The sequence below is a fragment of the Hemicordylus capensis genome, chromosome 10, assembly GCF_027244095.1.
Source record: "Hemicordylus capensis ecotype Gifberg chromosome 10, rHemCap1.1.pri, whole genome shotgun sequence".
NCBI lineage: Eukaryota > Metazoa > Chordata > Lepidosauria > Squamata > Cordylidae > Hemicordylus > Hemicordylus capensis.
Genome location: NC_069666.1, coordinates 20,263,989 through 20,289,259, shown reverse-complemented (window position 1 = coordinate 20,289,259; position 25,271 = coordinate 20,263,989). Strand labels below are relative to the sequence as shown.

Below are 25,271 nucleotides of genomic sequence, written 5' to 3'. Positions count from 1 at the left end.
GCAAAATGGACATAATGTTGGTGAACCCTAGTAGGGGAGGTTCATATGGGAGAAGACTGGTATGCATGCATAATTCATTTATGAATGAACATAATTCATTTTATGGATTTAGCTGCCAGAACACACAAGGATGGCTACCAGCTCAGATGCATTTAAAAAGGAGTTTCAACAAATTCACAGAGGAGAGATCTATCAAAAGCCATAATGACTGTAGAGAACTTCCAGACTCAGAAGCATTCTACCAGTGAATCCAGTTTCTGGGAAGCGAGGAGTGGGCTTTCTGCCACCATCTAATCGGCTTTCGTGGGAAGCCAAATTAGATGCACTTTTGACCTGATCCAGAAGTGCTCTTATGTTAAATAATTTCTGTTAAATGCTTTCAAGGCTAGTTCCAACCCCTTAAATTGGACCCAGGTGCTAATATTAATATCCCTGTGCTGCGCCATTCCTTGAGTGTTCTGTGTGTTTCATTTCAGAGAGTCCATTCCTGAAGGTTGCCCTGCTAACCAGTTTGTGATATTTGATGACATTCCATTGTACTGGGATGCCTGGGACGTCATGGATTATCACCTAGAAACCAGGTGGGTGCCTGGCACTGTACTGCTACAATTTAGCTTATCTGGTTAGTGTGCCATAGAAAATCTTTGTGTCTCTTGGGATTGTGGCCAACAGTAAAATGTAGGGATGTGCAAATCAATTTGAGTTTGAATAGATTCAACCCGAATCTGGGTGATTCGGGTGATTCAAATCCAAATCAAATCACCCCTTAAAAGGGCAATTCAAACTGAATTTTCGAAGTTTGATTTGAATTTGATTCGAGAGCCGTTTGGCACTTTTAAAAAACTATTCAGGCCACCTGATTGGTTTTTTTAAAAAAAGGCACCAAAACAGGGTCGGATTTGAAATCGAATCAATTTTTGGACCAGATTTGAATTTGATTCAAATTCAAAATGAATATTCGGATTCGATTCAAATTCGAAACAAATAGAAAAAATTGGTTTCGTGCACATCTCTAGAAAAATGACAGTGGAGAACATCTCTTTGCAGGGAGTATTTCATTAATTCTCCCCCTCTCTATGAAGAAGCTGGAAATATAGGAAGCTGCCTAATATTGAATGAGATCATTAGTCCATCTATCTCAATATTGTCTGCCCTGACTGGCAGTGGCTTCTCCAAGGTTTCATACAGGAGTCCTTCCCAGCCCTACCTGGAGATGCTTGGAATTGAAACTGGGACCTTCTGCATGCAAAGAGACATTCTACAACTGAGCCATAGCCTCATCCACAAAGGTGGTGAGTCTCCCATCAAGGCACTGACCACTCCAAGACCCCCTTAGCTTCAGTGGGGTGGCTGTATTGTGCCTTTAGACCAGTGATTCTCAAACATGGGTCCTCAGGTGTTATTGGACTTCAATTCCCATAATCCTCAAGCAAAGGCCACTGAGGCTGGGGATTATGGGAGTTGAAGTCCAATAACACCTGAGGACCCAAGTTTGAGAATCCCTGCTTTAGACCATGCCCTAGGACCCAAGTCTGGCAACTGAACATGCATAACAGATAGATATGCTTGTAATCACACGCTTTGCACCAATGGGATTCATCACCACCAGATGTTATTTCATTGCTAGCATAAATGGGTTTTATAAATGATTAGAATTGGGCATAGAGATCAATGAGGCTGTATTTGTTCGGGCCATTATAGGCAGAAACATGACCATATTCAGAGATGCCGGCATCTTGATAGGCATCCATCTAGCTTAGTATTGTCTATACATAGGTAGCTGCCATATACTGAGTCAGACCATTGGTCCCCCTAGCTCACTATAGTCTACACTGGCTGGCAGCAGCTTCTCCAAGGTTTTAGGCAGGCGCCTTTCCCAGTCCTGCCTCGACATGCTGCCAGAAACTGAACCTGGGACCTTCTGCATGCAAAGCAGATGCTTCCCCGCTGAGTTACAGCCCCATGATGATGGATTTGTGGACTTGTTCTGGCCCCAACAGCATCTGGATAGCTGCTTCCAGTAGACAGAATGGGACTGGTCTAACCTGGTATGGCACTTCTCATGTGATTTAGGTTGAGATTCTTTGAAAAATATGGAGCTTCTTGGGCTTGCATTTCGTTAGACCAGAGAACGAATGTAGGGAATAAAACCAGAAAGAACAACACAATAAACCTAGCCCAATATGACACACAAAGTGCTCAAAGCCAGGACAAAATAATATACAAAATATAGGTAAAGTGTGCCGGCAAGTCGGTGTCAGCTCCTGGCGACCACAGAGCCTTCTGGTTATCTTTAGTAGGAGGGGTTTCCCATTGCCATCTCCCGCTCAGTCTGAGATGATGCCTTTCAGCATGTTCCTAGATCGCTGCTGCCCAATGTAGGTGTTTCCCATAGTCTGGGGAACATACTAGCGGGAATTTGAACCAGCAATATTATTTATTGGAATGAATATTATTGGGTGCGACGGTGAAATGATTTGACTAGCAAGCCAGAGGTTGCTGGTTCAAATCTCCGCTGGTATGTTTCTCAGACTATGGGAAACACCTACATTGGGCACATATATGTATATGCATATGTGGAGAGAGATAGAGAGAGCACACATGCACGCGCACACACACAATCTTAGGAACATAGGACGCTGTCATATACTGAGTCAGATCATTGTTCCATCTAGCTCAGTATTGTCTTCACAGACTGGCAGCAGCTTCTCTAAGGTTTAAGGCAGGAGTCTCTCTCAGCCCTATCTTGGAGATGCCAGGGAGGGACCTTGGAACCTTCTGCATACAAGCATGCAGATGCTCTTCCCAGAGCAGCCCCATCCCCTAAGGGGAATATGTTACAGTGCTCACACATGTAATGCCATTCAAATGGGAGACATGCGTTTTGGGTGGTATACAAGTGTGTTATATAAAATGTAACCTGGGCGGACCCTGCTTAGCAAAGGGGACAATTCATGCTTGCTACCACAAGCCCAACTCTCCTCTTCACAATATATCCTGAGATCTTTAGATTGCTTGTAGCAAAGAAATGTTTTGCTAAGTTTTACTAAATGTATATTGGAATAAGTATTGCTGTATATTTTGTATATTATTTCATCCTCGCTTTAAGTGCTTGGTTTGGGAATAAAAAAACATGGAAGGGTATGTCCAGAATCGTGACAGAGAACAAGGCTTCTAGGCAGTTAGCAGAGACTGTGTAGGCTTGAAGTTATGGAGCTTGGATACCCAGATGTTGTTGGGCCAGCCTGGGGATTAAAGGTAAAGTGTGCCATCAGGTCGAAGTTGACTCCTGGTGCCCACAGAGCCCTGTGGTTGTATTTGGTAGAATATAGGAGCGGGTTACCATTGCCATCTCCCGCGCAGTATGAGATCATGCCTTTCAGCATCTTCCTATATCGCTGCTGCCTGATATAGGAGTTTCCCATAGTCTGGGAAACATACCACCAGGGATTTGAACCAGCAACCTCTGGCTTGATAGTCAAGTCATTTCCCTGCTGTGCCATTAGGCGGCTAGTGGCTTGGGGATTATGGGAGTTGAAGTCCAACAACATCTGAGTTTGAGAAGCCCTGTTATCGGCCAGTGTTTATGCTTTTGTCCTCAATCACATGGAGAAAAAACTCCACTTGGGCTTGGGCGAAACCATCCCTTCCCTCCACTCTCCAGCATAGGGTTCTCAATCAATGTTGTTATAACTCTCTCTTCCAGGAAACCCATCACGCATCTCCTTAAACCCCTAGAAGTTGTGCTGCTGGGGGCACTACGAGGCAGTGTGAAATTCTCCCTGCAAATCGGTGGGAAGAGCGTGCTCACCCAAGAGGTTATCCTGGAAGCGATGAGCCCATGCATCCGCTTCCAGACTCAGGTTTGACGGGGCCTGTGGAGGAGCAAAGAACAGGCAAGAGGGTGGCAGAGGTGGGGTAGTAACCTAGGAGCTAGCAGCACACTGCTTTAGCAAGAGGTCTCAGATTCTTATGGTGAACCCTGTTTGTCCACTCAACTCTGCCACTGAACTAGAGTCTGACCCCTCTAAATATTATAGAGGACTGGTCTATCAATGGCTACTAGTCTGAGGGATATAGGCCATCTCCAGCCTCAGAGGCAGGATGTCTCAGTTGCAGGGGAGCAACCGCAGGAGAGAGGGCCTGCCTTCAGCTCTTGCCTGTGGGCTTCTCAGAGGCATCTGGTGGGCCACTGTGTGAAAGAGGATGCTGGACTAGATAGGCCTTGGGCCTGATTCAGCAAGGTTGTTCTTATGTTCTTAATATTGCTGTCCACAGGTTGACTGGAATGAAGCCCACAAGTTTCTCAAGGTGGAATTTCCAGTGATGGTTCGGAGTCCAGTGGCAACCTATGAAATTCAGTTTGGCCACTTGCAGAGGCCAACTCACTGGAACACGTCCTGGGACTGGGCACGCTTTGAGGTGAGGATCTGCTCCAGAGGGACTGATCCCGGCAAAGCTGCTGTATGTGCTTAGGTTGAATTCTTGTAGTGCCACAGCATAACCCTGACTACTACTTGTTCTGAAGGACACCGTAGATTCCAGTCGGTTTGGGCGTAGGAGATGGAGTCTCTAATTCTGTCCTGTCGGGTGATGCATAAGCAAAGAACAGTCTTAATCTTCCTGTTTCTCATTGGCTGCTCTACATTTATTGGTTGGTTCTTTAAAAAAATTTTTTTTCACACGTATCCCAAAGCAGCTGACAAAAATGAAACAAAAATACAGTTAGAGGATAAAATAAGTTGTTCTAAGTAAGAACTAATCTGCCTACTTTCCTTTCACTATCCCTACAACTGGATTAAATTTGGTCCAAATCTGTTAGGCAGTTCACAAGTAAGTCCACTTGTGCTTCAAAAGTTTACACGTCCACCATCTTGAATTGGGGTGGATAACATCATCACAAACTATGCCATGGAGGTGTCCCTGTGTGTCCCCAATGAATGCACCACTGAGAGACCTTAAAGTTCAAGTTGAAGACAGATCATCCTGGAGAGAATTTATCGATGTGGGCGCTAAGAGACGACACCGACTTGATGGCACTTAATCAATCAGTCAGTGTGTCCCTACCATGGTACCCGATTTGGTTCCTATTGGTCCAGCCATTGCAAAGTTCATAGAGGGGGAACCAAACGGGGACACACATATGGAATTCTGGGTGATCTCATAAGCCTACTGGAAAGTATTCTAAATACAATAAAACACAAAGTTATTTTTATGGTACAAAGAACTTTGTACAATAAAACACCATAACGCTACACAAATATGGAATACCAAAAACTAGAAACAACTAGAGAGAACTAAAGTCCACCTCGGCCAACAGTGAGAAAAGCCAGCTGGAAAAAATGCATTTTTAAAAGACCACATAGGAAGCTGCCTTAGACGGAGTCAGACTGTTGGTCCATAAGAATTCTCTACACTGACTGGCAGCGGCTCCTCCAAGGTTTCAGGCAGGAGTCTTTCCCAGCCCTTCCTGGAGACGCTGCCAGGGGCTTAACCTGGGACCTTCTGCATGCAAAGCAGATGCTCTTCCACTGAGTTACGGTTCCATCTCCAAAGAGGGATATCTTATAGCAGACAGCACCCATCCAAATGCAAACCAAGGTGGACCCTACTTAGCAAAGGGGACAATTCATGCTTGCTACCACAAGAGGGAACCAGCTGAATGACTTGGGGTAGCTAGTTCCCCAAGGAGGGAGGCACCACAGTGAAGGCCCTGTCCCATGTGCCCACCAGAAGTATGGATTTGAAGAGATGCTGTGTATTATCCAGATTTAAGACTGTACTTGCGTTGGAATATTTTGTGTGCCCAGCAATTTCCCCCAATTCTCTCCCCACCCCTTCTCTCTGCTGCTTCCAATGCATGACCGTAAGGATTTCCCAGCCCTCGGGGACCTATTTTTGAGGGACTCTGGGGGAAGGAGGGGATTGGGGGAAATGGTTGTGAAATGCTCTGATTGGTTGCATCCAGCGTTGGTCTGGATGAGACCTGCGGAAACATAAATAATCTCTAGGGAACGATTGCCTAATACCAGTGTTGCCGCTTCCTTTTTGGAGGTGTGGAGCCACAAATGGATGGATTTCTCTGAGCATGGCTTTGGGGTTGCGCTGCTGAACGACTGCAAGTATGGCTGCTCCGTCCACGGCAACGTGATGAGCCTTTCCCTGTGAGTTCACTCATATATTTATTTTTTATGTTTCTGTCTCGTCTTCCTCTGAGGAGCTCAGAGTGTTGTGAAGATAAATAAAACCTTGAACATCAACCCTGTGAGGTAGGCTAGGCTGAGACACTGGCCCACAGTCACCCAATGAGTTTCATGGCTCAGGAGGGATTTGAACTCAGGCCTCCCCAGTTCTAGTCCAACACTCTAATCCAAGGGTGGACAAATGAGGCCCTCCAGCTGTTAACTACAGCTCCCATCATCCCCAGCCACAGAGGATCATAGGAGTTGTAGTTCAACAGCACCTGGTGGGCCCAGTTTGCCCACCCCTGTTCTAACCAGTATAACACACTAGCTTAGCCTGGAAATTATGGGTTATCTGGTTTGGCATCTCACTTCTCAAGAAGGCAGCACGTTTCTTAGCTCCAAGTGGAATCCACAAATTAATTAGACTTACAGGTTTTTAATTTGTTTTAAATTTAATTTTTTTAATGTGTTAACGTTTTAATTTTTTAAATTTGTGGTGTTTGATTTTAAATCACCCGGAGACATAAGTCTTGGGCAGTATAGAAATATGTTAAATAAAACACAGATTTGTGTGTTTTGTATTCTAGTTATGTGCATGTATGAAAGTTTGCCGATTTTACATAAAGGATGGTGAACAAAAGATGTGTGTTGGGATTAAACAGCAATTAGTAATGGGTGTGTGTATCTCTGCCACCATTTTGTCTTGAGAGAGGAGCAGCCTTTTTGTGGATAATTTCCTGGGAGAAAAGGACCTTTCCCTGTGATTTCTCATGTTTGGGGGGCCATTTTGTCCTTTGGGGGGCATGCCTGGGCACATGGGGGACCCGCGGAGCAAACTATGGAGCTTTTTGGGCTTGTGTTTTGTCAGACCAGAGAATGAAGGTTGGGAATAAAACCACAAACAACACCACAATAAACCTAGCCCAATAAGACATACAAAGTGTTCAAAGCCAGGACAAAATAATATACAAAAATATTAGGTAAAGTGTGCCAGTGAGTCGGCGTCGACCCCTGGCAACACAGAGCCCTGTAGTTGTCTTTGGCAGAATACAGGAGGGGTTTACCGTTGCCTCCTCCCACACAATATGAGATGATGCCTTTCAGCATCTTCCTGTATCGCTGTTGCCCGATATCAGTGTTTCCCATAGTCGGGGAAACAGACCAGTGGGGATTCAAACCGGCAACCTCTAGCTTGCTAGTCAAGTCACTTCCCTGCTGTGCCATTAGGTGGCTTCCACAATGTATACAGTTCAGAAAATGTAGTGTGTAATTTTTGTTCCTTTCTCCCATGAAGGTTAAGAGCGCCAAAGTCCCCCGATGCCACGGCAGACATTGGACGCCATCAGTTTACCTATGCAGTGATGCCTCATCTGGGTAAGGTCAGAGAACCCGTCCTCCTAAGCAGCACAAGGGGAGTCTTCCTAAAGGACTCAAACAGCCTCTTTCAAGTATGGATGGGAGGCAAGGAGGAGTCACTCAGGGCTGTACAGACCACAGTGGTGCCTGTACTGCAAATGTATTCTGGTTCATAAGAACACAGGAAGCTGGCTTATACTGAGTCAGACCATTGGTCCATCTAGCTTAGTATGGTCTGCACAGGCTGGCAGCAGCATCTCCAGGGTTGCAAGCAGGAGTCTCTCCCAGCCCTAACTTGGAGATGCCAGAGAGGGAACTTGGAACCTTCTGCATGCAGATCGGCTCCATCCCCTAAGGGGAATCGCTTACAGCGCTCACAGATGTAGTCTCCCATTCAAATGCAAACCAGGGCAGACCTTGCTTAGCAAAGGGGATCATCCATGCTTGCTGCCCCAAGACCGGCTCTCCTCCCCTTTCTGTGCAGATTCCTTCCAGGAGGCAGGCGTGATCCAGCAAGCGTATAACTTGAACTTCCCTCTCCACACGGTGCCGAACATCTTGGGGCAACATCCATCCTGGAGCGGGTTCTCTGTGTCGTCCCCGGCTGCTGTTTTGGAGACTGTGAAGCGGGTAAGGGCCGGAGGAAAAGGATTCCCATGTCACACGTTGTAGGCCGAGTCCCGTGTCACCCTTGCCTGAATTGATTTATGGTTCACTTTCAAATGGGAGGTTTGGATGGGATCTTGATATCCTCTGATTTCGTCTCTTCTTAAAGCAGGTTTCTGCCATTGTTAAGGCTGTGAAGACGGACTTGGGGGTGTGAGAGCGATGACATCATAGAAGCCAGAAATAGCAGGATGGGGTGTGGAGCAGGATTTGGAGTGGTCAAGAGACAGGGGGAGAGTCATCTCTCAGTGGCAGAGCATCTGCTTTGCCAGAAGGTTCCAGATTCAATCCATGGCAGCATCTCCAAGTGATGCTGGGAAAGACCAACCCGAAAATCTAGGGCAGGGTTTCTTAACCTTGGGCCTCCAGAAGTTGTTGGACTACAACTCCCATCTTCCTCAGCCACAGAGGCCACGTCTGGGGATGATGGGAGTTGTAGTCCAACAACTTGTGGTAGCCAGCATGACTTGTCCCCTTAGCTAAGCAGGATCCACCCTGGTTGCATATGAATGGGAGACTTGATGTGTGAGCACTGTAAGATATTCCCCTCAGGGGATGGAGCCGCTCTGGGAAGAGCATCTAGGTTCCAAGTTCCTTCCCTGGCATCTCCAAGATCGGGCTGAGAGAGATTCCTGCCTGCAACCTTGGAGACACCGCTGCCAGTCTGTGTAGACAATCCTGAGCTAGCTAGACCAATGGTCTGATTCAGCATATGGCAGCTTCCCGTTTTCCTATGAACTGGCTCTTGCCTTTGATTCCTCCAGGCTGAAGACAGGGAAGATGCGCTGGTTGTCAGACTATACGAGTCGCACGGCAGTACTGTGGTCGCCTGGCTCCAAACGTGCCTCCCAGTCCAAGAGGCGGTCATGTGAGTATGGGGCACACTCAGAGGCCAGAAGGCTAGTCAGGGCTAGAGTCCAGGTCAGGAAGCACGAGCAGGCATGAGAAGAGAATGGAGGGAGCGCCAGAGGCACGAGCCGGAACCAGAGGCGAGGTCTTGTCTGAGCTTGTCTCCAGCAACTGGACAGAGAAGGGAAGTGACTCAAATATTCCGGGAAAGAGGCACGCTTGTTCCCTGGAGATTGGAGCCAAACAAACCCTATTCATGAGGAGTCTGGCTGCTGCTCTTCCTCTTGAGGAGACTCATTAGCTTCCAGGCTCCTGGCAGCCAGGCGGGTGCTTCTGCGGCACTGGATTAGGGCCTCGCAGGCCCAGGTACAGCAGCGTGTTGGGGAGCCAGGCTGAGGGTTTCTACGAGCCCAAAAGGTTGCGATTGATCCTGGATTCTGGTTGGCTCTGGAGAAGCGGAGCAGGGAGTCTACCTGACAGACTAGATGGAGTGCGGACGGGCAGTGCCTCAGCATCCCCCTCCCGGATGGTGGCGGAGGGGCCTGGTGTACCTGCAGGTGACTCACACCTAAGATGTGTGAGATTTTGCAGGGGAAAGGGCGGGGAAGTCCCAGGTTGGCTCTGGGACAGGGTCTTCAGCTGGAGCCTGCTCGAAGTTGCCCCATTTAAGAACACTCTGCCTTCTTCCTCAGGTGTGACCTCCTGGAGCGGCCGGATCCTAGCCGCCGCCTGCCACTGGAGGAGGGCGGGGTGAGGCTTTCCTTTACCCCGTTCCAAGTCCAGTCTGTCCTGCTGATCTTGAAACCGCAAGGCGGCAGCTGAAATTCTGGAGCAGAACTCTGCATCGAGGACCAGCTCACCCTCTTCTTTTGATCACGTTGTCCACTGAGCATTTAAGGGCCTGGGGACCTTTAAATATTCAAGGTGGAAACTGAAGGGGAGATGTCTTGGTGTGCAGCAAAGGGTGCACAAAGCCTGCTGAGGAATGTTTTACGTTGCCCCGACAATTCTTATGGTGTCCGAAAGAGTTAGGTACTGTACAAAAACCAGAGGCCACACAGGTAAAGATGCAGCACTTCGTTAAGGTAGCAGCTGACAGGCAGACTTACTCCTGAGTAGCCCTATTGAAATTGGTAGTCCTTTAGAACAGGGCTGCACAGCTTGGGCCCTCCTGCAGATGTTGGACTACCGCTCCCATCATCCCTGACTATTTGCCATTGCGGATGGGGATGATGGGAGTTGTAGTCCAGCAGCTAAAGGGCTGAAGTTTGTTGAAACATTCACAGCTCTGAAACCCCTGGAACCAGAGAGCCCTTCAGGCGGTAAAAGGACGACTGAGGGCTAGATCGGTGCTGCCTCAAATATTTTAGAAAGTAAACAGATGATTCAACTCGATTAAGGATTAATTACATGCAATAAAATCTTAAATCTATTTCAGGGCTTGCTTTGCATATTTCATGGAGACGCAAAACACAGGTGCACCAGCACACACAAGTGCTTCTGCTTTTTCACACTGCTTGAAATATTGAAAAGGAAATCGTTTATCCCTTAAGAACAAACAGCTGAGCTCCATCTGTGAATGGAACCCTATTCTCTTCTGGTGGGGAGAGAGGGCTGCCTGCTCATGAATGTAAGAGGGGCTCTCATAGAAACATAGGAAGCTGCCTTCTACTGAGTCAGACCGTTGGTCCATCAAGCTCAGTATTGTCTACCCAGACTGGCAGCGGCTTCTCCAAGGCTGCAGGCCAGGAATCTCTCTCAGCCCTATTTTGGAGATGCTACCAGGGAGGGAACTTGGAACCTTCTGCATGCAAGAGCTCTTCCTAGGGTGGCTCCATCCCCTAAGGGGAATATCCCTATTCGAGGGACTCAACATATTTCCCTTGGATCTAAAAGCCAGCCTGAAAATTTAAAACACTTGACAAAATTATGGACATTGTGGGATGGCGAGCTTAAATGTGTGTCTATCTTCTTTACAAGCAAGACATTTAGAACAGCAACAGAGCTGCCTGGAACAAGTAAAGTTTAAGTTACTCTACTTCTGAGTATCCTAGTCTGGGTGTCCCGGTTAAATTTCTAGGCACCATGGCTCCCTGCTGCTTGTGATTTGTCAAGCCTTGGTGTGGGTTTTCTTTCATTACAAAATAGCAGGAGAGGCTATAGCAGGTGATTGGGATGGCGTGGGAGATGGCAAGCAGCTAACACTACTTTAGAATATTATTGACTATTTAAATTGACCTGGTGATCAAAGACATGGAATATACATCTAATTATCTGCTTTCATACTGACAACAGGCCACCTTAACACAGCACTGTTTATGAAAAGAGCTTTTATTAGTATCAAAACCAAACCTCCAAAAAGTACATTGCAGAGACAAAATGCTATAAAAGTACATTGCAGAGACAGAATGCTATATCTAAAAATGCAAAGCATTTGATTAATCATTAAAGCTTGTTGCAGTTTCAAGCTGAGGGGGAAAGGTAAAAGGAATCGCGTGCCACTCGTTTCTAAAAAGGATTTCTAGTTGTCTGGCCAGTTTACTCGGCTGAAGCTTTGCTTGAAATTGTCCAGGTGAGATTATTTGCTTCCAGAAATAAAGCATAAGAAGAGACGCTGGAACATGTTTCAGCAGCCGAGCTCTGCTGTTGAGCTCCTGATCGGACACCTAGAAGGCAATACGCTGTTCCCTCTTCCTACACAGAGAGAGAGTCCAGCTCTTGGGAGCAATAGATTTTTGGATATAATGTGATCAACTCGTGCTTTCCTCTTTGGATTAACAACAGGAGGATCTGCTGTGGGAATCTGTGGATGTGCTACACCTGTTGGGTAGGAGTTGATGAATGTGCTACACCTATTGGCCCTGCTGTGGGAGTCTGCTAATGAATGATATGGCCCTAGCAGTTAGCAAATTAGTGGCACCATTTGCAAGGACCCTGCGAGGGAAATAATTCTTGCCTATCAGCCACAAGGATGGTTGATTCCGAGCAAATACCAAGAGCTTTGCTGTCTCTGCCAGTTGCAGAATTCTGGAATCGCAGCAGAATTACAGGATATCATCATTAAATGATGATTTACATCATTAAATTACAGGATATCATCATTAAAATTCATTACAGCAGTTCTGACTCCAAATTCCCGGATTGGGTTTTGACATCCATAACCGAGGAAGTAAAGGCAGAATCTCCCTTTTCTCAGCTGTCCTTGCATCAGCAGACCTCTCACAGAGGCCCCCATAGCAGGATAGGGATCCAGAAACCTGCAAAATAAGGCAAGAACCAGGGCATTTTATCCCCTTCTGTTTCAGTAGCATACAGGCTGGAACTTCCCAGACAGCACCATGAGGGGACATTTTGCTCTGGGCTGGTTATTCAGCTGTCACTGGCTTGGATCTTGGGATAGCAGTACCTAAAAGGGAAAAGGCAAAGCAGTGAGATGGCTGGTTTGCCAGGCATTTAAGTCTCATTTGTCCCAGATCCCTTAAATCAAGGCTCTCTACAAGCCAGGCACACAATTTTTGGCTATCCTGGGATGAATTATAGTGATTATTAGCAAGGGCTACCTGGCTAGAGATAGAAAATAGGTGATAGTATTGTTACACTTACAGCTTTATCTGTGTTATCGTCCCTTAGGAACATGGGAAGCTGCCATATACTGAGTCAGACCATCGGTCCATCTAACTCAGTATTGTCTACACAGACGGGCAGCAGCTTCTCCAAGGTTGCAGGCAGGAATCTCTCAAAGCCCTATCTTGGAGAAGCCAGGGAGGGAACATGGAACCTAGATGCTCTTCCCAGAGCAGTTCCACCTTAGCTTACAGTGCTCACACATGTAGTCTCCCATTCATACGCAACCAGGGCAGAACCTGCTTAACTAAGGGGACATGTCATGCTTGCTACCATAAGATGAGCTCTCCTCTCCTCAAAACGATTAGGGTAAAATTGCAGTCATTTTGGTAAAGCTTCGGGTTATGAGTCGTGCCACCTAACGGCACAGCGGGGAAGTAATTTGCTTAGGGAGAAAAAGGTTGCCAGTTCGAATCCCCGCTGGTATGTTTCCCAGACTATAGGAAACACCTATATCGGGCAGCAGGGATACGGGAAGATGCTGAAAGGCATCATCTCAGACTGTGCGGGAGATGGCAATGGGAAACCCCTCCTGGATTCTACCAAAGACAACCACAGGGCTCTGTGGTCACCACGAGTCGACACTGACTTGACGGCACAACTTTACTTTACTTTGGGTTATGGGAACAATGAACTAATTGTACTGTCTCCTTGGAGTAATCTTTGGAGAACATTCCTGCCTCCTTTCATTTCCGTTTCTGACAACACTGATGAAATCTCATATAGTCATTTTTGTGTCTTTTAACGCTCAGTTTTTAAGAACACCATTGCACATTTGGCTGCTGCAGGCCTGATGGTCAGGACAGTAAAACCATGATAACATTGCAATCCTTTCAGCTTTCAGTGTGTTATCAGCCATTTTCCATCTCTAGGGGTGTCAAACTTGTCAAGAGTCACAATACACATCCCCCACCCACCCCGTTGATACCAGCCACCTCATGTCCTGGGGACCTTGGTTCCCAGATGTGGACTACAACTCCCATCATCCCCAGCTACAATGCCTAGGGGTGATGGGAGTTGTAGTCCAACAAAATCCAAGGACTCCGGGTTGAGAATCTTTCTCTTTTATGCTCTGAACATCTCTGAACTTGGCACGCATCCCACCTGTGTTCTTCCGAGTAGATGCTCGCCTCTTCTGGGATCTTGCTGGAGAACTGGTCCCGGGAGACATTTGTGAGGCCAAGATCTTGCTCCTAGCCCTGGTGTTTGGTTTCCCTGCTCCGTTCACAGCAATGTCCTCCTTGCTTTCTTGTGCTTCCCTCTTGTCCTTCCTTCTAGGCTTCTTAGCTCTCTTCGCAGCACCCTCCTGAGGAACGTCGCTCTTGGAGTTCCTCCTAGGCTTTGATTTTGTAACCTAGGCAGATTCAACATGGATGCTTAATTTTTTTTAAAGCAAAAAACTAGCTAGCTCTGCCTGTAGGAAACCCCACAAGACTCAAGCAAAGTAGTGCAGAGCTGCACAGCTTCAGCCCTCCAGATGTTGTTGGACTACAATTCCCATCATCCCTAGCCACAGTGGGGGAGATCCACAGGGATGACGGGAGTCAAAGTCCACCAACAGCAGGACAGTCGGAGTTATGCAGCCCTTAAGGCAACAGAAGACGAGAACTCCAGGCTTAGTAACAGTCCTCTAGGGCAAGGGGTTCCCAAGCTTGGTTCCCCAGACACTGGACTACAACTCCTGTTGTGACGACTCCAAACTAGGGATGTGCACAAAAGCAGTAGGCCTGGTTTGGTTCGAGTCCGAACCGTACTCGGACCGGGCATGTTCGGTTTTGGCACTCCCAAACTTAGTGCCCAGTTCGGTTCAAATCTGAACCAGTTTGGGCCCGGTTCAGGGGTGCCAGAATTATTATTTTTTTTGAAGTTGGACTCACCGCTGTTGGGTTCAGCGGCCCCAGGGGCCTCTGGCCAGGTCATGAACTGGCAGCACAAATGACACATGCACATGCATGGCAGCCTCAAAAATGGCCGCCACACATTCACAAAGGGCTGAAACAGCCCATAGGAGACCGGGGGGAGGGGAAGCCCCCGGGGCCACTGAACCCAGCAGTGGCCAGTCTGACTTTTAAAAAAAACAAATTCTAATGTGTCTGGCACCCCCAGAGTGGGCCCAAACTGGCCCAGGCGTTTGACTTGGGCTCGAATCGACCTCAAGCCCTTGAACTGAGCCGGGCCACACATCACTAGCGCAAACACCTTCTCATCAAAGGCACTTTTGAAGAGACCAGCATGCATCTTCCTTACCTTTGGACTTGGCCTATCGGGATCAGCCTTCACCTCCAACTGTTTCTTGTGCAACTTTTGTCCTGCAAAAAAATTTACGAAGCTCAGCCCCATTTTTGTCAGGACCATCATGAAAAGTTAAGTTAAAAAGAAACCGATAATGACGGCACATCTGGTAAAACAACGTGGCTGTACATAGAAAACTAGTGGGTCAGGGAGAAGGGCAGTTTTTCTGGGTGCAGAGAGTGCATTTTTATGCAGTAACGCAAGCCCTCTCTGAGAACTGGGCCACAGTGACGTCGCAAAGATCCTCAGTGTAGGGTGTTTTTTTTTTGCAGAGCAACCAACCTGCATCTCTTGAGTCCTTGCTGAAACACTTCCCAAGACTAAACTTCAAAGACAAGCAGGGAGTTGAAATTGGTTCTCCCACAACAAATCACATAGGAGATGTGTGAAATATGAAGCTGCCGTCTAGAGTCAAGACCATTGGTCCATCCAGCCCAGAACTGTACTCTGGCTGGCAGCAGCTCTTCAGGGTCTCGGATGGGAGAAACATTTGATCCTTTAATTGGAGTCACTGGCGACTGGTTCCTGAGACATTCCGCATGTGCTCTGCTACTGAGCTATGCCCCTTCCAGATCTGCTTTCTCTCCTGAAGTATGCTAATGCTGTTTGAGAGAAAGCGCTGGTTGCCTTTCCCAGTTAGATGGAAGACGCAAGGCGCTCCAAAGGATGCTCACCTTTAGGGGCCATTGGTCCTGGGTCCCCCTGCACAGAAAGAAAATGGTTCAGAATGCGATCAGGAAAAAGACAACTCGGATTCCGATGCTGGAATATACTATGCAAATCACCGAGTATGTAGTTACTTCTACGCTTTCTTCCCAGCGCAAAGTATCTACACATTATAACATATTGAATATGGACATTTCTATTTCCCAGCATCTAGAAAGTAAAAGCGTGTATGTGCGCGCACATGCGCATGTGTATTTAGATACAAACTGAAAAAAGGAGTGCAATAACCCTTAGCACTTTGCCTCCAAAAAGGAACATTAAGAAAAAGTTGTGAGATCTCTTATCAAGCCCAATTATTCAGATCTACCTATGTTTTTTAAAAATACATATTATTCATATAGCACCTTCCACATGCAGAGCACAGTACAAGCAATGAGAAAGCAGGTCTCTGCCCCAGTGGGGTCACAATTGCTTCTTAGAATCACAGACTTGGGATTTTGTGGATGCAGAAATTTCGAGGGTCACAACTTATTTAAGAAAAGGAAAAAAAACCTTTCAGATACTGGAGGAAACAGAACAGAGAAGCTCTTAAAGTTTCAGCGTTTCACAACTTCGAAAAACTTTGCAGCTGGAAGCTAGAGTGTAAACAGAATTCCATCCTGCGTGATGTATCGGGCGTTTAGAACTGAAACCTTAGCACTGCAGGGAGAGGTGAGTGCATCACATGACCATGAAAGCATCTTTTATCCATCGCTGATGTTCCTACCTGGAACCAGATGGTCCTGCCGTTGGCATCACGCAGAGTCTTGCTGCCAGGAACATAGTAGCACTGAAGCCACTCTTCAAAGGCGGTGTTATCTGCCTTCTTCTCTGGGTCATAACCTTTACCACCCGCTGGGGAGAGAAGGCAAGATGGCAAAAGACTACTAAGAAATCGAAGAATTTTTTAAGAAACTAGAAGGTGGGTAGGGTGAGGCCCTTGTAACTGTAAAGTTCTGGTTGGCTGCTGTGAGAAACAGGACGCTGGACTAGATAGGCCCGGGGCCTGATCCAGCAGGGCAGCTCATGTAAATCCTCACATGAGGACAGAACCTCACCAGTGTGCCACCAAGCACCACCATGGGAAAATGTACAGTCAACAGCTGATATCCAGACTAACCTTGCACGTGTCAAAAAGCATTCTGCACACAAAATGGGAGAGGGTTGATTTCTGCCAATCTCCCCTTCCCTCGGCAGGCCACAATGCCTCCCAAAAATATGTCTCTGAGGATCCTGCAACCCTCTGGGTCATATTTTCAGGAAGCACAGTGGGCTGCAGAGGGAGGAGGAGATCAGCAAAAACTGCCCCTCCCCTGTTGTGCGCAGGGAATGTTTTCCACTGTGCACAACATTCGTCTCGGTGTCAGGCAATGACTTGGCCAACCATGCTCCATCAAAGGGGGCATTCTGCACATGTCTCCTCCATCCACTCGTAGAACAGGGCTGCACAACTTCAGCCCTCCAGCTGTTTCTGGACTACAACTCCCATCATCCCCAGCCACAGTGGCCAATAGTGGTGGATGATGGGAGCTGTAGTCCAACATCTGCGGGAGGGCCAAAGTTGTGCAGCCTTGCTGTAGACCATAAAAATATAAGAAAAACCCAGCAGGATCAGGCCCAGGGCCTATCTAGTGCAGCTTCTCGTTCCCCACAGTGGCCCACCAGATGCCTCTGAGAAGCCGACAGGCAGGACACCCCCTCTCCTACTACTGCTCCCCTGAAACTGCCATAAGAACAGCCTTGTTCTCGAGGCTGGAGGTGGCCTATAGCCACCAGAGTAGTAGCCACTGATAGACCGGTCCTCCTCCATAAGCCCCTTTTAAAGCCATCCAAGCTGGTGGCCATCACCACATCCTGTGGCAGAGGATGAGAATTATGCACGATGTGAAAAAGTATTTCCTTTTGTTGGTCCTGAGTTTTCTGGCAATCAGTTTCATGGGATGACCTGTGATTCTAGTGGTGCGAGAGAGAGAGAGAGAAAGTTCTCTGTATCCACTCTCTTTACTCCAAGCATAACTTTATAAAACTCTAAAATGTCTCCCCATAGTTGCCTCTTTGCCAGGCTATAAAAGAGCCCCAGATGCTGTAGCCTTGCCTCATAAGGAAGGTGCTCTAAGCCCCTGATCATCTTGGTTGCCCTCTTCTTCTCCTTTCCCAGTTCTACAATGTCCTTCTTAAGATACGGTGACCAGAACTGTAGACAGTACTCCAAATGCGGCTACACCATAGATTTGTATAAAGGCATTATAATATTAGCAATTTTGTTTTCAATTCCCTTCCGAATAATCCCTATCATGGAATTTGCTTTTTTCACAATGGCCACACACTGAGTAGACACATCCCATGAGCTGTCCATCACGACCCTAAGAGCTCTCTCCTGGTCTGTCTCCAACAGCTCAGACCCCATCAGTATATATATGGAGTTGGGGTTTCCTGCCCCAATAATGTTCTGGAACCCAGAAACCATACTTAAATGAACCTGCACCACAGGACGTAATTCAGTGTAACAATGGGAAGGGGGTGGTATTACCCCAGCTGTCTGCTCCTTACCCAGATTAACCACCTCCATGGGCAATATGTGACAGAGCTCCAGGAAATCAGGGTTCTCCCGTTTCAGCTTCACCTTTTTGCTCAGGGTCACGTCAGAGGGCTGCAAGACGGAGACCAAGAGGGAAGTCGCCTCTTCGCATATTATTATTATTTAAAATATGTATACCCTGCTCCTCCAGTACATTGCTGCTCGGGGCATTTGAGCGGCATGTATTTTTCATTTACTGCAAAGATCCTTCCTTGCTTTACTAGGGTACTTAAAGTGGCCCACAAAATAACAAAACATTGCTACCCCTGCTAACTGAGCACATGCACCTTTTAAAGAGCTGATTTCCTTTTATTTAGCAGGGGGAGAGCAACTGGCTTGATCCAACCCCAGCACAGCATCCCTCCAGTGGTTTTGGGCTGATGTCTCTCTCCTTTGTGTTTCTTTCTAAGACTATGAGCCCTTTAAAGTGGTGCCGTTGAGTCGGTGTCGACTCCTGGCAACCACAGAGCCCTGTGGTTGTCTTTGGTCGAATACAGGAAGGGTTGACCATTGCCTCCTCCCACGCAGTATGAGACAATGCCTTTCAGCATCTTCCTATATCGCTGCTGCCAGGGATTCGAACCAGCAACATGCTCACTGCATCTGACCAGTCAAAACTGCAACACCCTCCAATTGTTTAGCCACAAGGGAAAAGATACAGGATCCCCTTTTATGTATTTATTCCACATAATAAATTGAACAATGCAAGGGAGCTCTCCCTCTGACCTGCTCCCGATGCTGCAGGTTTTCCAGAACTGTCCGTGCCTTCTCAAAGGGAGGAATTTTTAACCTAAAAGAGGTCACAGGGGAAAGAAGAAGAAAAAAGATTGCTAACTATTTGGAATGACGCCATCACAAGATGGTGTGATGACATCACACCACAAAATACACCAGAGGCTTTCATGTACATCCTCAGTGCATAGACAGTGTATATTTTCCATGTACATTCTCAGTGCAGCCCCCTGATAACTTGGCAAAGAGGCACCTTTTAACATGGTGATTCTCTTCATTTAACGGGGGGAGTAACTGGCCCTATCCACCCCCAGCACAGCACCTCCAGTGACTGTTGCTGGTGTCTATTGTATGTTTCTTTTTAGATTGTGAGCCCTTTGGGGACAGGGAGCCATCTTGTCTTATTTATTATTTCTCTGTGTAAACTGCCCTGAGCCATTTTTGGAAGGGCGGTATAGAAACTGAATGAATGAATGAATGAATAAATAAATAAAATAATAGAGGTGCACTGCTATAGATGCAACCCCACTGCTAACTGAGCAAAGAGGCACCTTTTTAAAGCGGTGATTCTGTTTAAAGAGCTGGGGAAAGAGAAACATCCCTCCAGCGGCTGTTGCTGGTGTCAGTCTTCGGTTTATTTTCCGATTGTGAGCCCTTTGGGGACAGGGAGCTGTTTTCTTTATTTATAACTTTGTAAACCGCTTTGGGAACTTGTGTTGAAAAGGACATATAAATGTCCGTCGTATTTGTAGGTGCTGCTGAGGTCTCCAGCTCGGCACACGGTCGCTGCCCCAGAAATGGAAAGACTCAGCACTCCCTGCACTGGGCTGGAACATATGACTCACCGGTGGAGAATTTCAGCCCGCAGGTAGTTGCCAATGCCATTGAAAAACTTCTGATTTAGCAGAGCCTCACAGATGGGCTTGTTGAAAGCCTTATCCGCGAGATTCGTCAGCACGTTCTGCCTGCAATACAGCGGGAGTTGATTAGGCAGGACGCTTGCCAGATTAGATGCTACAACAGGGTCCCTACTGCCCACTCAGTGTGCCTCCCTATTCCCTGTGTTTCGAGATCGCAGAACCTGCACTGTCAGCAAGGTGCCGTTCACATTTCTGATGCTTTCTTTCAGATTTTATCCTTCCATTTTAGTCCTACAACATTGCATGTGCGTCACAGAAAAATAGCTGTCTCCTGTCCTCTCTCGTCCACCTTCTTTCTAAACTAAAAAAGGCCCCAGCGCTGTAGTCTTTCCTCACAGGGGACTCATTCCTGCCTGTTGAAGTGGCACCTGTCAAAAATTAGCCCTCTCCCCCGGTTGCTGCTGCTCCCAGGTGAGCAAAAATCTGGTACTCACCTGCAGGCTATGGGGAGGAGAGCTGGTCTTGTGGTAGCAAGCATGAATTGTCCTCTTTGCTAAGCAGGGTCCACCCTGGTTTGCATATGAATGGGAGACTACATGTGAGCACTGGAAGATATTCCCCTTAGGGGATGGGGCCGCTCTGGGAAGAGCATCTGCAGGCTTGCATGCTGGTGGTTCCAAGTTCCCTCCCTGGCAGCATCTCCAAGATAGGGCTGAGAGAGGCTCCTGTCTGCAACCTTGGAGAAGCTGCTGCAAATCTGTGTAGACAATCCTGAGCTAGATGGACCAATGGTCTGACTCAGTATATGGCAGCTTTCTATGTTCCCTTTGCTAAGTAGGATCTGCCCTGGTTTGTATTTGAATGAGAGAGTATTTGTGAGCACTGTAAGATATTCCCCTCAGGGGATAGAGCTGCTCTGGGAAGAGCAGAAGGTTCCAAGCTCCCTCACTGGCATCTCCAAAATAGGGCTGAGAGACACTCCAACCTCCAACCTTGGAGAAGCCGCTGCCAGTCTGTGTAGACAATACTGAGCTCAATGGACCAAGGGTCTGACTCAGTATATGGCAGCAGAGCTCAGGCTCAATTCTGGGCAGCCAGAAGGCCCTAGCTGGTGGTCCTCACCTGAATTTCTCATACTCCAGCATCACGCAAGGGCCTCGATCCGCCTGCCAAGTGCCGTCCACCTCCCACCTGCCAAAGCGCCGGAAGTCCACGTAGCAGAGGGCCCGGGGTGAGCTCTCTTTGGTGTAGAAGCGCAGGTGGGCGTGCTTGGGCATCTCGGCCACCGGGACCAGTTTGAAGCTGCCGGACATCCCGAAGCGGAAGACCAGATCCATCGGCTCCTGCATTCCCTTGCCAGGAGACGCGTCTTCCCGTTTGACGGGCGTGAGGGTGAGCTTCAGCTCTTTGCCCCGCGAGGTGGCAGACACCACGTACCTGTCGCTCTCAAACGGCACTTCGGGATTCTTGCTCACCTCCGACTTCTCCACCTGGCCCGAAAAGATGAGCCCGCCACACGTGGCGTTGATGTATTTGCTGGCGAGATGCAGCTCTGGGCCCTCCGGCATCCTAGAAATGTGGGGAAACGGAGGCAGGAGATAGCACTAGATCGAGCAAGCGGGGGCGTAGCAAGGTTGGAGGGGGCCCCAGAGACAAGCTTTTAACCCCCCCGCTCACTGAAGCTCAGCTCATGAAGTAAAGAAATCTTAAATGAGGCTGAAGAGTGGTAACAAAAAGCATAGAAATATATACATATATGACACCTATGTGCCACAATAGATCATCCTAAATTACTTTTTAAAAATGTGGACGATGCAAGTCATTTCATGGTCCTAGAGAAAGACATGCTGTTCTGGTAGCTCCAGGTCTCAACACTCACATCAATTTCGGAGGACAAATACAACTGAAGGAAGCCTGGGCGGGTGCGCGGCTGGGGGAGTCAGTCATGTGACTTGCTCCAGGGGCCGCCCCACAAGGCAGTGGGCCCCCAGACAACTGTTCCTCCTTGCCCTATTATAGTTACGCTCCTGCAAGCAAGATTCCTTGGGTGTTTTTTTAAAATTGCTGGAAACATAATGGGTGGATTCAGGGGCGTAGCTAGGGGAGAGGAGGTCCGTGTCTGTCCCTCTCTCCAGCGGCCACTTGGAGTGAGGGAGATAATGAAGAAAATGGGGTGTTTTTTTGCAGTGTTCCCACTAACAGGGATTTTCAGATGGTGCTGACTACAACTCCCATAATCCCCAAGCAAAAGCCCTTACAGCTGCGGATTCTGGGAGCTGTAGTCAACAACATCTGGGAATCCCTGGAGGGTTGGAGCTGGGAGGTCCCGGCTCCTTTGAACCCCTTCGCTCAATTATCACGACACCCCTGGGTGGGTTTCAATCAACAGTTCAAGCCGCTCTTCGGGGTGCTCCAAAGTCAGAGCATTGAGCAGGGGAGCAGAGTTATTTATTGCATTATTTATTTATTTAACATATTTGTATACCACCCAAAACTGCCGCCTCTGGGCGGTATACAATTAAAAATCATTTAAAACATGAAATCCGTTAAACAATTAAAATAATTAAAGCAAACATTGACGTCGTTTAAAACCAACATTAAAAATTAAAACTGTGATGAGAGCTCCCGCACTGAGCAGACGACTATGAATATTTATATATGCTGCTCTTCAACTAAAGTTCTCAAAGTGGTTTACATAGAAAAATAAATAATACATAAATAAGATAAATAAGATGGATTCCCGTCCACAAAGGGCTCACAATCTAAAAAGAAACATAAGGCAGATAATACCACCAGCAGCAGCCACTGGAGGGATGCTGTGCTGGGGCTGGATAGGGCCAGTTGCTCTCCTCCTGCTAAAAATAAGAGAATCGCCTCTTTAAAAGGTGTCTCTTTGCTCAGTTAGCAGATGGCCATCAAAGAACTACAGTCCTGTAGTTCTATGAAATTCTACTGAATCACAAAATCAGTCCACAGGGTGCAAACCTACAGTTTCACGGGGGCTTGACAACCTCAGCTGTTCACATGGTTCCACCTAAACTTTTTCGTATTCATTTATTTATATTTATTTGTGTGCGCAGCTCACAACATTGTAAAGCAATGATCAAGGAACAGAATTTAAAAAGTGTCTCCTTTTTGCAAGGAGATCTGGATTATTTAAGGGATCCAAATGACAAAAGTGTCCCTACAAACCTTTAAAAAATAAAATAAAAAAATTTCAATGGTCTTGGGTGTTAAAAACAAAGGGGGAGGAGCCGTGTCGTTCAAATATCTGAGCAGAGGTCAGACCTGCAAACAAGATCCTGGGGGTTTCCTCCAACCTCCTGAAGCCTGCATAGAGTCATATTTGTTGAAAAGCAGACTTAATAATCACAAGAATAGTTTTCAGACCCAGGCAATGGCACAGAAAATGGGATTGGCGGCAGAGCCCTTGCAAAAATCCAACCTTGGTGCTCAGTCCTCAGGGTGGATTAGTCCCCAGGTGGGTCAGTGCACGTACCTCGCAGCCCAAGTTCCTGATTTTATAACCCGAGTTGGGGCAGCAGTTACACAACTCTCACCCTGCGCGGCTCACAGACTCCCCTTATCCGGCCGCTGCAGCAGCTCCGGGCTCCCGAGCAGCACTACCCTGCCCGCAGCAACCCCGGAAGAACCCCGTTCCGACGATCAAGCCACCCAGCTCCGTCCCGAAGACCACCACCCTAACCAGCCCGTCCTCAGCTGCTGCAGGTAGCCAAGCCAGGCTTAGAGCTCCGCCCCCTGCGACCAAGGCCCCGCGGAGCATGTCGGGAGTCGTAGTTCCTGGAGCGCAGGCGCTGCCGAGTGCCCCTGTGCAGCTTCAGAGCGAGGAAGCTCGTGTGGTTGCAGAGGACGGAGTGGGCATGGCATTGTGTGCTTCTCTTGGGTGCGTTTCAGTCCTCTCCGGAGGCATGTCAGTCGGGACTGCTTTCCATAGCAGGAGTGCCTCAAGAGAGCCTCCAAGTCCCGTCTTTTTAGCCTGGCCTTATTATTTATTAAATAATAATAATAATAATAATAATAATAATAATAAATTAATAATTAGTAGTAGTAGTTGCAGTAGCAAGCATGACTTGTCCCCTTTGCTAAGCAAGGTTCACCCTGGTTCCATATGAATGGAATCTCCCATATGAATGGCAGACTAGATGTGTGTGCCCTGTAAGATATTCCCCTCAGGAGATGGAGACGCTCTGGGAAGAGCATCTGAAGGTCCCAGGTTCCCTCCCTGGCAGCATCTCCCAGACAGGACAAGATGATAATGATGATTTTTTAAAAATAGGACAAGATTTTTTTATTGAACCAACAAGCTACCAAAGCATACAGTACGTTGCCTGAGAGAGATTCTCAGGTTCCTGCCTGCAACCTTGCAACCTTCCTGCCTGCAACCTTGGAGAAGCTGCTGCCAGTCAGCATAGACAATACTGAGCTAGAGGAACCAATGGCTTGACTCAGTATATGGCAGCTTCCTGTGTTTGTTCCGATGTTCCTTCAAGGAGCCCAGAGTACATGGTTATGTTTATCCTCACAAGCCTGTGAAGTAGGCTAGGCTGAGAGAGAAGTGACTGGCCCAGAGTCACCCAGCAAGGATCATGGCTGAATGAGGATTTGAACTTGGGTCTCTCTGGTCCTAGTCCAGCACTCTAACCACTACACTACAGTGGCTCTATCTATCTAGGATATCTAGTTTTGATTTTAATCTGGTTTATATGTTTTTATTTTAACTGTTTTATTATGTGCTTTTGATTTCATGGCACACCCCCCCCCCCGAGTTCACTTTAGGGAGGGCAGTAGGTCTATAAATCAAATAAATACAATAAAATGGAATGATGTCGGCACTGACTAGCAGCGGCCCTTCATTAAATCAGGAGTCCTTCCCTGACTGCCCAAAGGATGCTGCCATGATCAGGGAGTGAACCTGAGACCATCTACATGAGCTGGTCTTGTGGTAGCAAGCATGATTTGTCCCTTTAGCTAAGCAGGGCCTGCTGTGGTTGCATATGAATGGGAGACTTGATGAGTGAGCACTGCAAGATATTCCACTCAGGGGATGGAGCAGAAGGTTCCAAGTCCCCTCCCTGGCAGCATCTCCAAGATAGGGCTGAGAGAGATTCCTGCCTGCAACCTTGGAGAAGCTGCAGCCAGTCTGTGAAGACAATACTGAGCAAGATAGACCAATGGCCTGACTCGGTATTTGGCAGCTTCCTATGTTCCACTAGATTAATCAATGCAACATTTAGTTAATCAATGCTGGAGGCCAGTTTTAATAGAGACAGTTGAGAATTAAGGGTATACTTGTTTTGTGATGTGATCCTGGTTCTTTTAGTATGCAGCTTAATCAGGATTTATTCATTTTTTTTCTTATCATGGGCTGGGGCTGTCGCTCAGTCGTGGAGCATCTGTGTTGCA

At 47.5% G+C, this 25,271-nt stretch overlaps 2 protein-coding genes across 4 annotated transcripts in view; one reads left to right on the top strand and one right to left on the bottom strand.

Annotated features, from left to right (window-relative positions):
* MAN2C1 (mannosidase alpha class 2C member 1) overlaps positions 1-10,488 on the top strand; it is a 41,385-nt gene extending 30,897 nt beyond the window's left edge. The window contains exons 19-26 of the mRNA XM_053272329.1: positions 477-581; positions 3,707-3,863; positions 4,279-4,422; positions 6,055-6,164; positions 7,480-7,559; positions 8,026-8,171; positions 8,972-9,075; positions 9,749-10,488. Of these exons, the coding sequence (XP_053128304.1) occupies positions 477-581; positions 3,707-3,863; positions 4,279-4,422; positions 6,055-6,164; positions 7,480-7,559; positions 8,026-8,171; positions 8,972-9,075; positions 9,749-9,878 (976 nt within the window). The 3' untranslated portion in view covers positions 9,879-10,488. The remainder of the gene's footprint in view (positions 1-476; positions 582-3,706; positions 3,864-4,278; positions 4,423-6,054; positions 6,165-7,479; positions 7,560-8,025; positions 8,172-8,971; positions 9,076-9,748) is intronic.
* An 881-nt stretch (positions 10,489-11,369) lies between these two features.
* Positions 11,370-23,654, bottom strand: NEIL1 (nei like DNA glycosylase 1). 3 transcript variants are annotated; one of them, XM_053272853.1, is made up of 10 exons: positions 23,408-23,652; positions 20,970-21,416; positions 19,833-19,952; positions 18,982-19,045; positions 18,228-18,327; positions 16,405-16,532; positions 15,647-15,674; positions 14,928-14,989; positions 13,785-14,034; positions 11,370-12,462 (listed from the first exon to the last, which is right to left on the bottom strand). In XM_053272853.1, the coding sequence occupies exons 2-10, from the start codon at positions 21,413-21,415 to the stop codon at positions 12,422-12,424; spliced, it is 1,239 nt and encodes a 412-aa protein (XP_053128828.1). In that variant the 5' UTR covers position 21,416; positions 23,408-23,652; the 3' UTR covers positions 11,370-12,421. The 3 variants fall into 3 exon arrangements, with proteins under 3 accessions (XP_053128828.1, XP_053128827.1, XP_053128829.1); XM_053272852.1 differs by having other exon boundaries at positions 23,347-23,646; XM_053272854.1 differs by lacking the exon at positions 19,833-19,952 and having other exon boundaries at positions 23,347-23,654.
* Between the last annotated feature and the right edge of the window lie 1,617 nt (positions 23,655-25,271).

Excerpts from the sequence above, each read along its gene's own strand:
- NEIL1 (XM_053272853.1), bottom strand. The coding sequence starts at position 21,415 with ATGCCGGAGGGCCCAGAGCTGCATCTCGCCAGCAAATACATCAACGCC. Across the intron at positions 18,328-18,981 it reads ACCTGCAGCATCGGGAGCAG|CCCTCTGACGTGACCCTGAG; the intron begins GTCAGAGGGAGA and ends TCCGTCTTGCAG. Across the intron at positions 12,463-13,784 it reads ATCTACTCGGAAGAACACAG|GTACTGCTATCCCAAGATCC; the intron begins GTGGGATGCGTG and ends TTTCCCTTTTAG.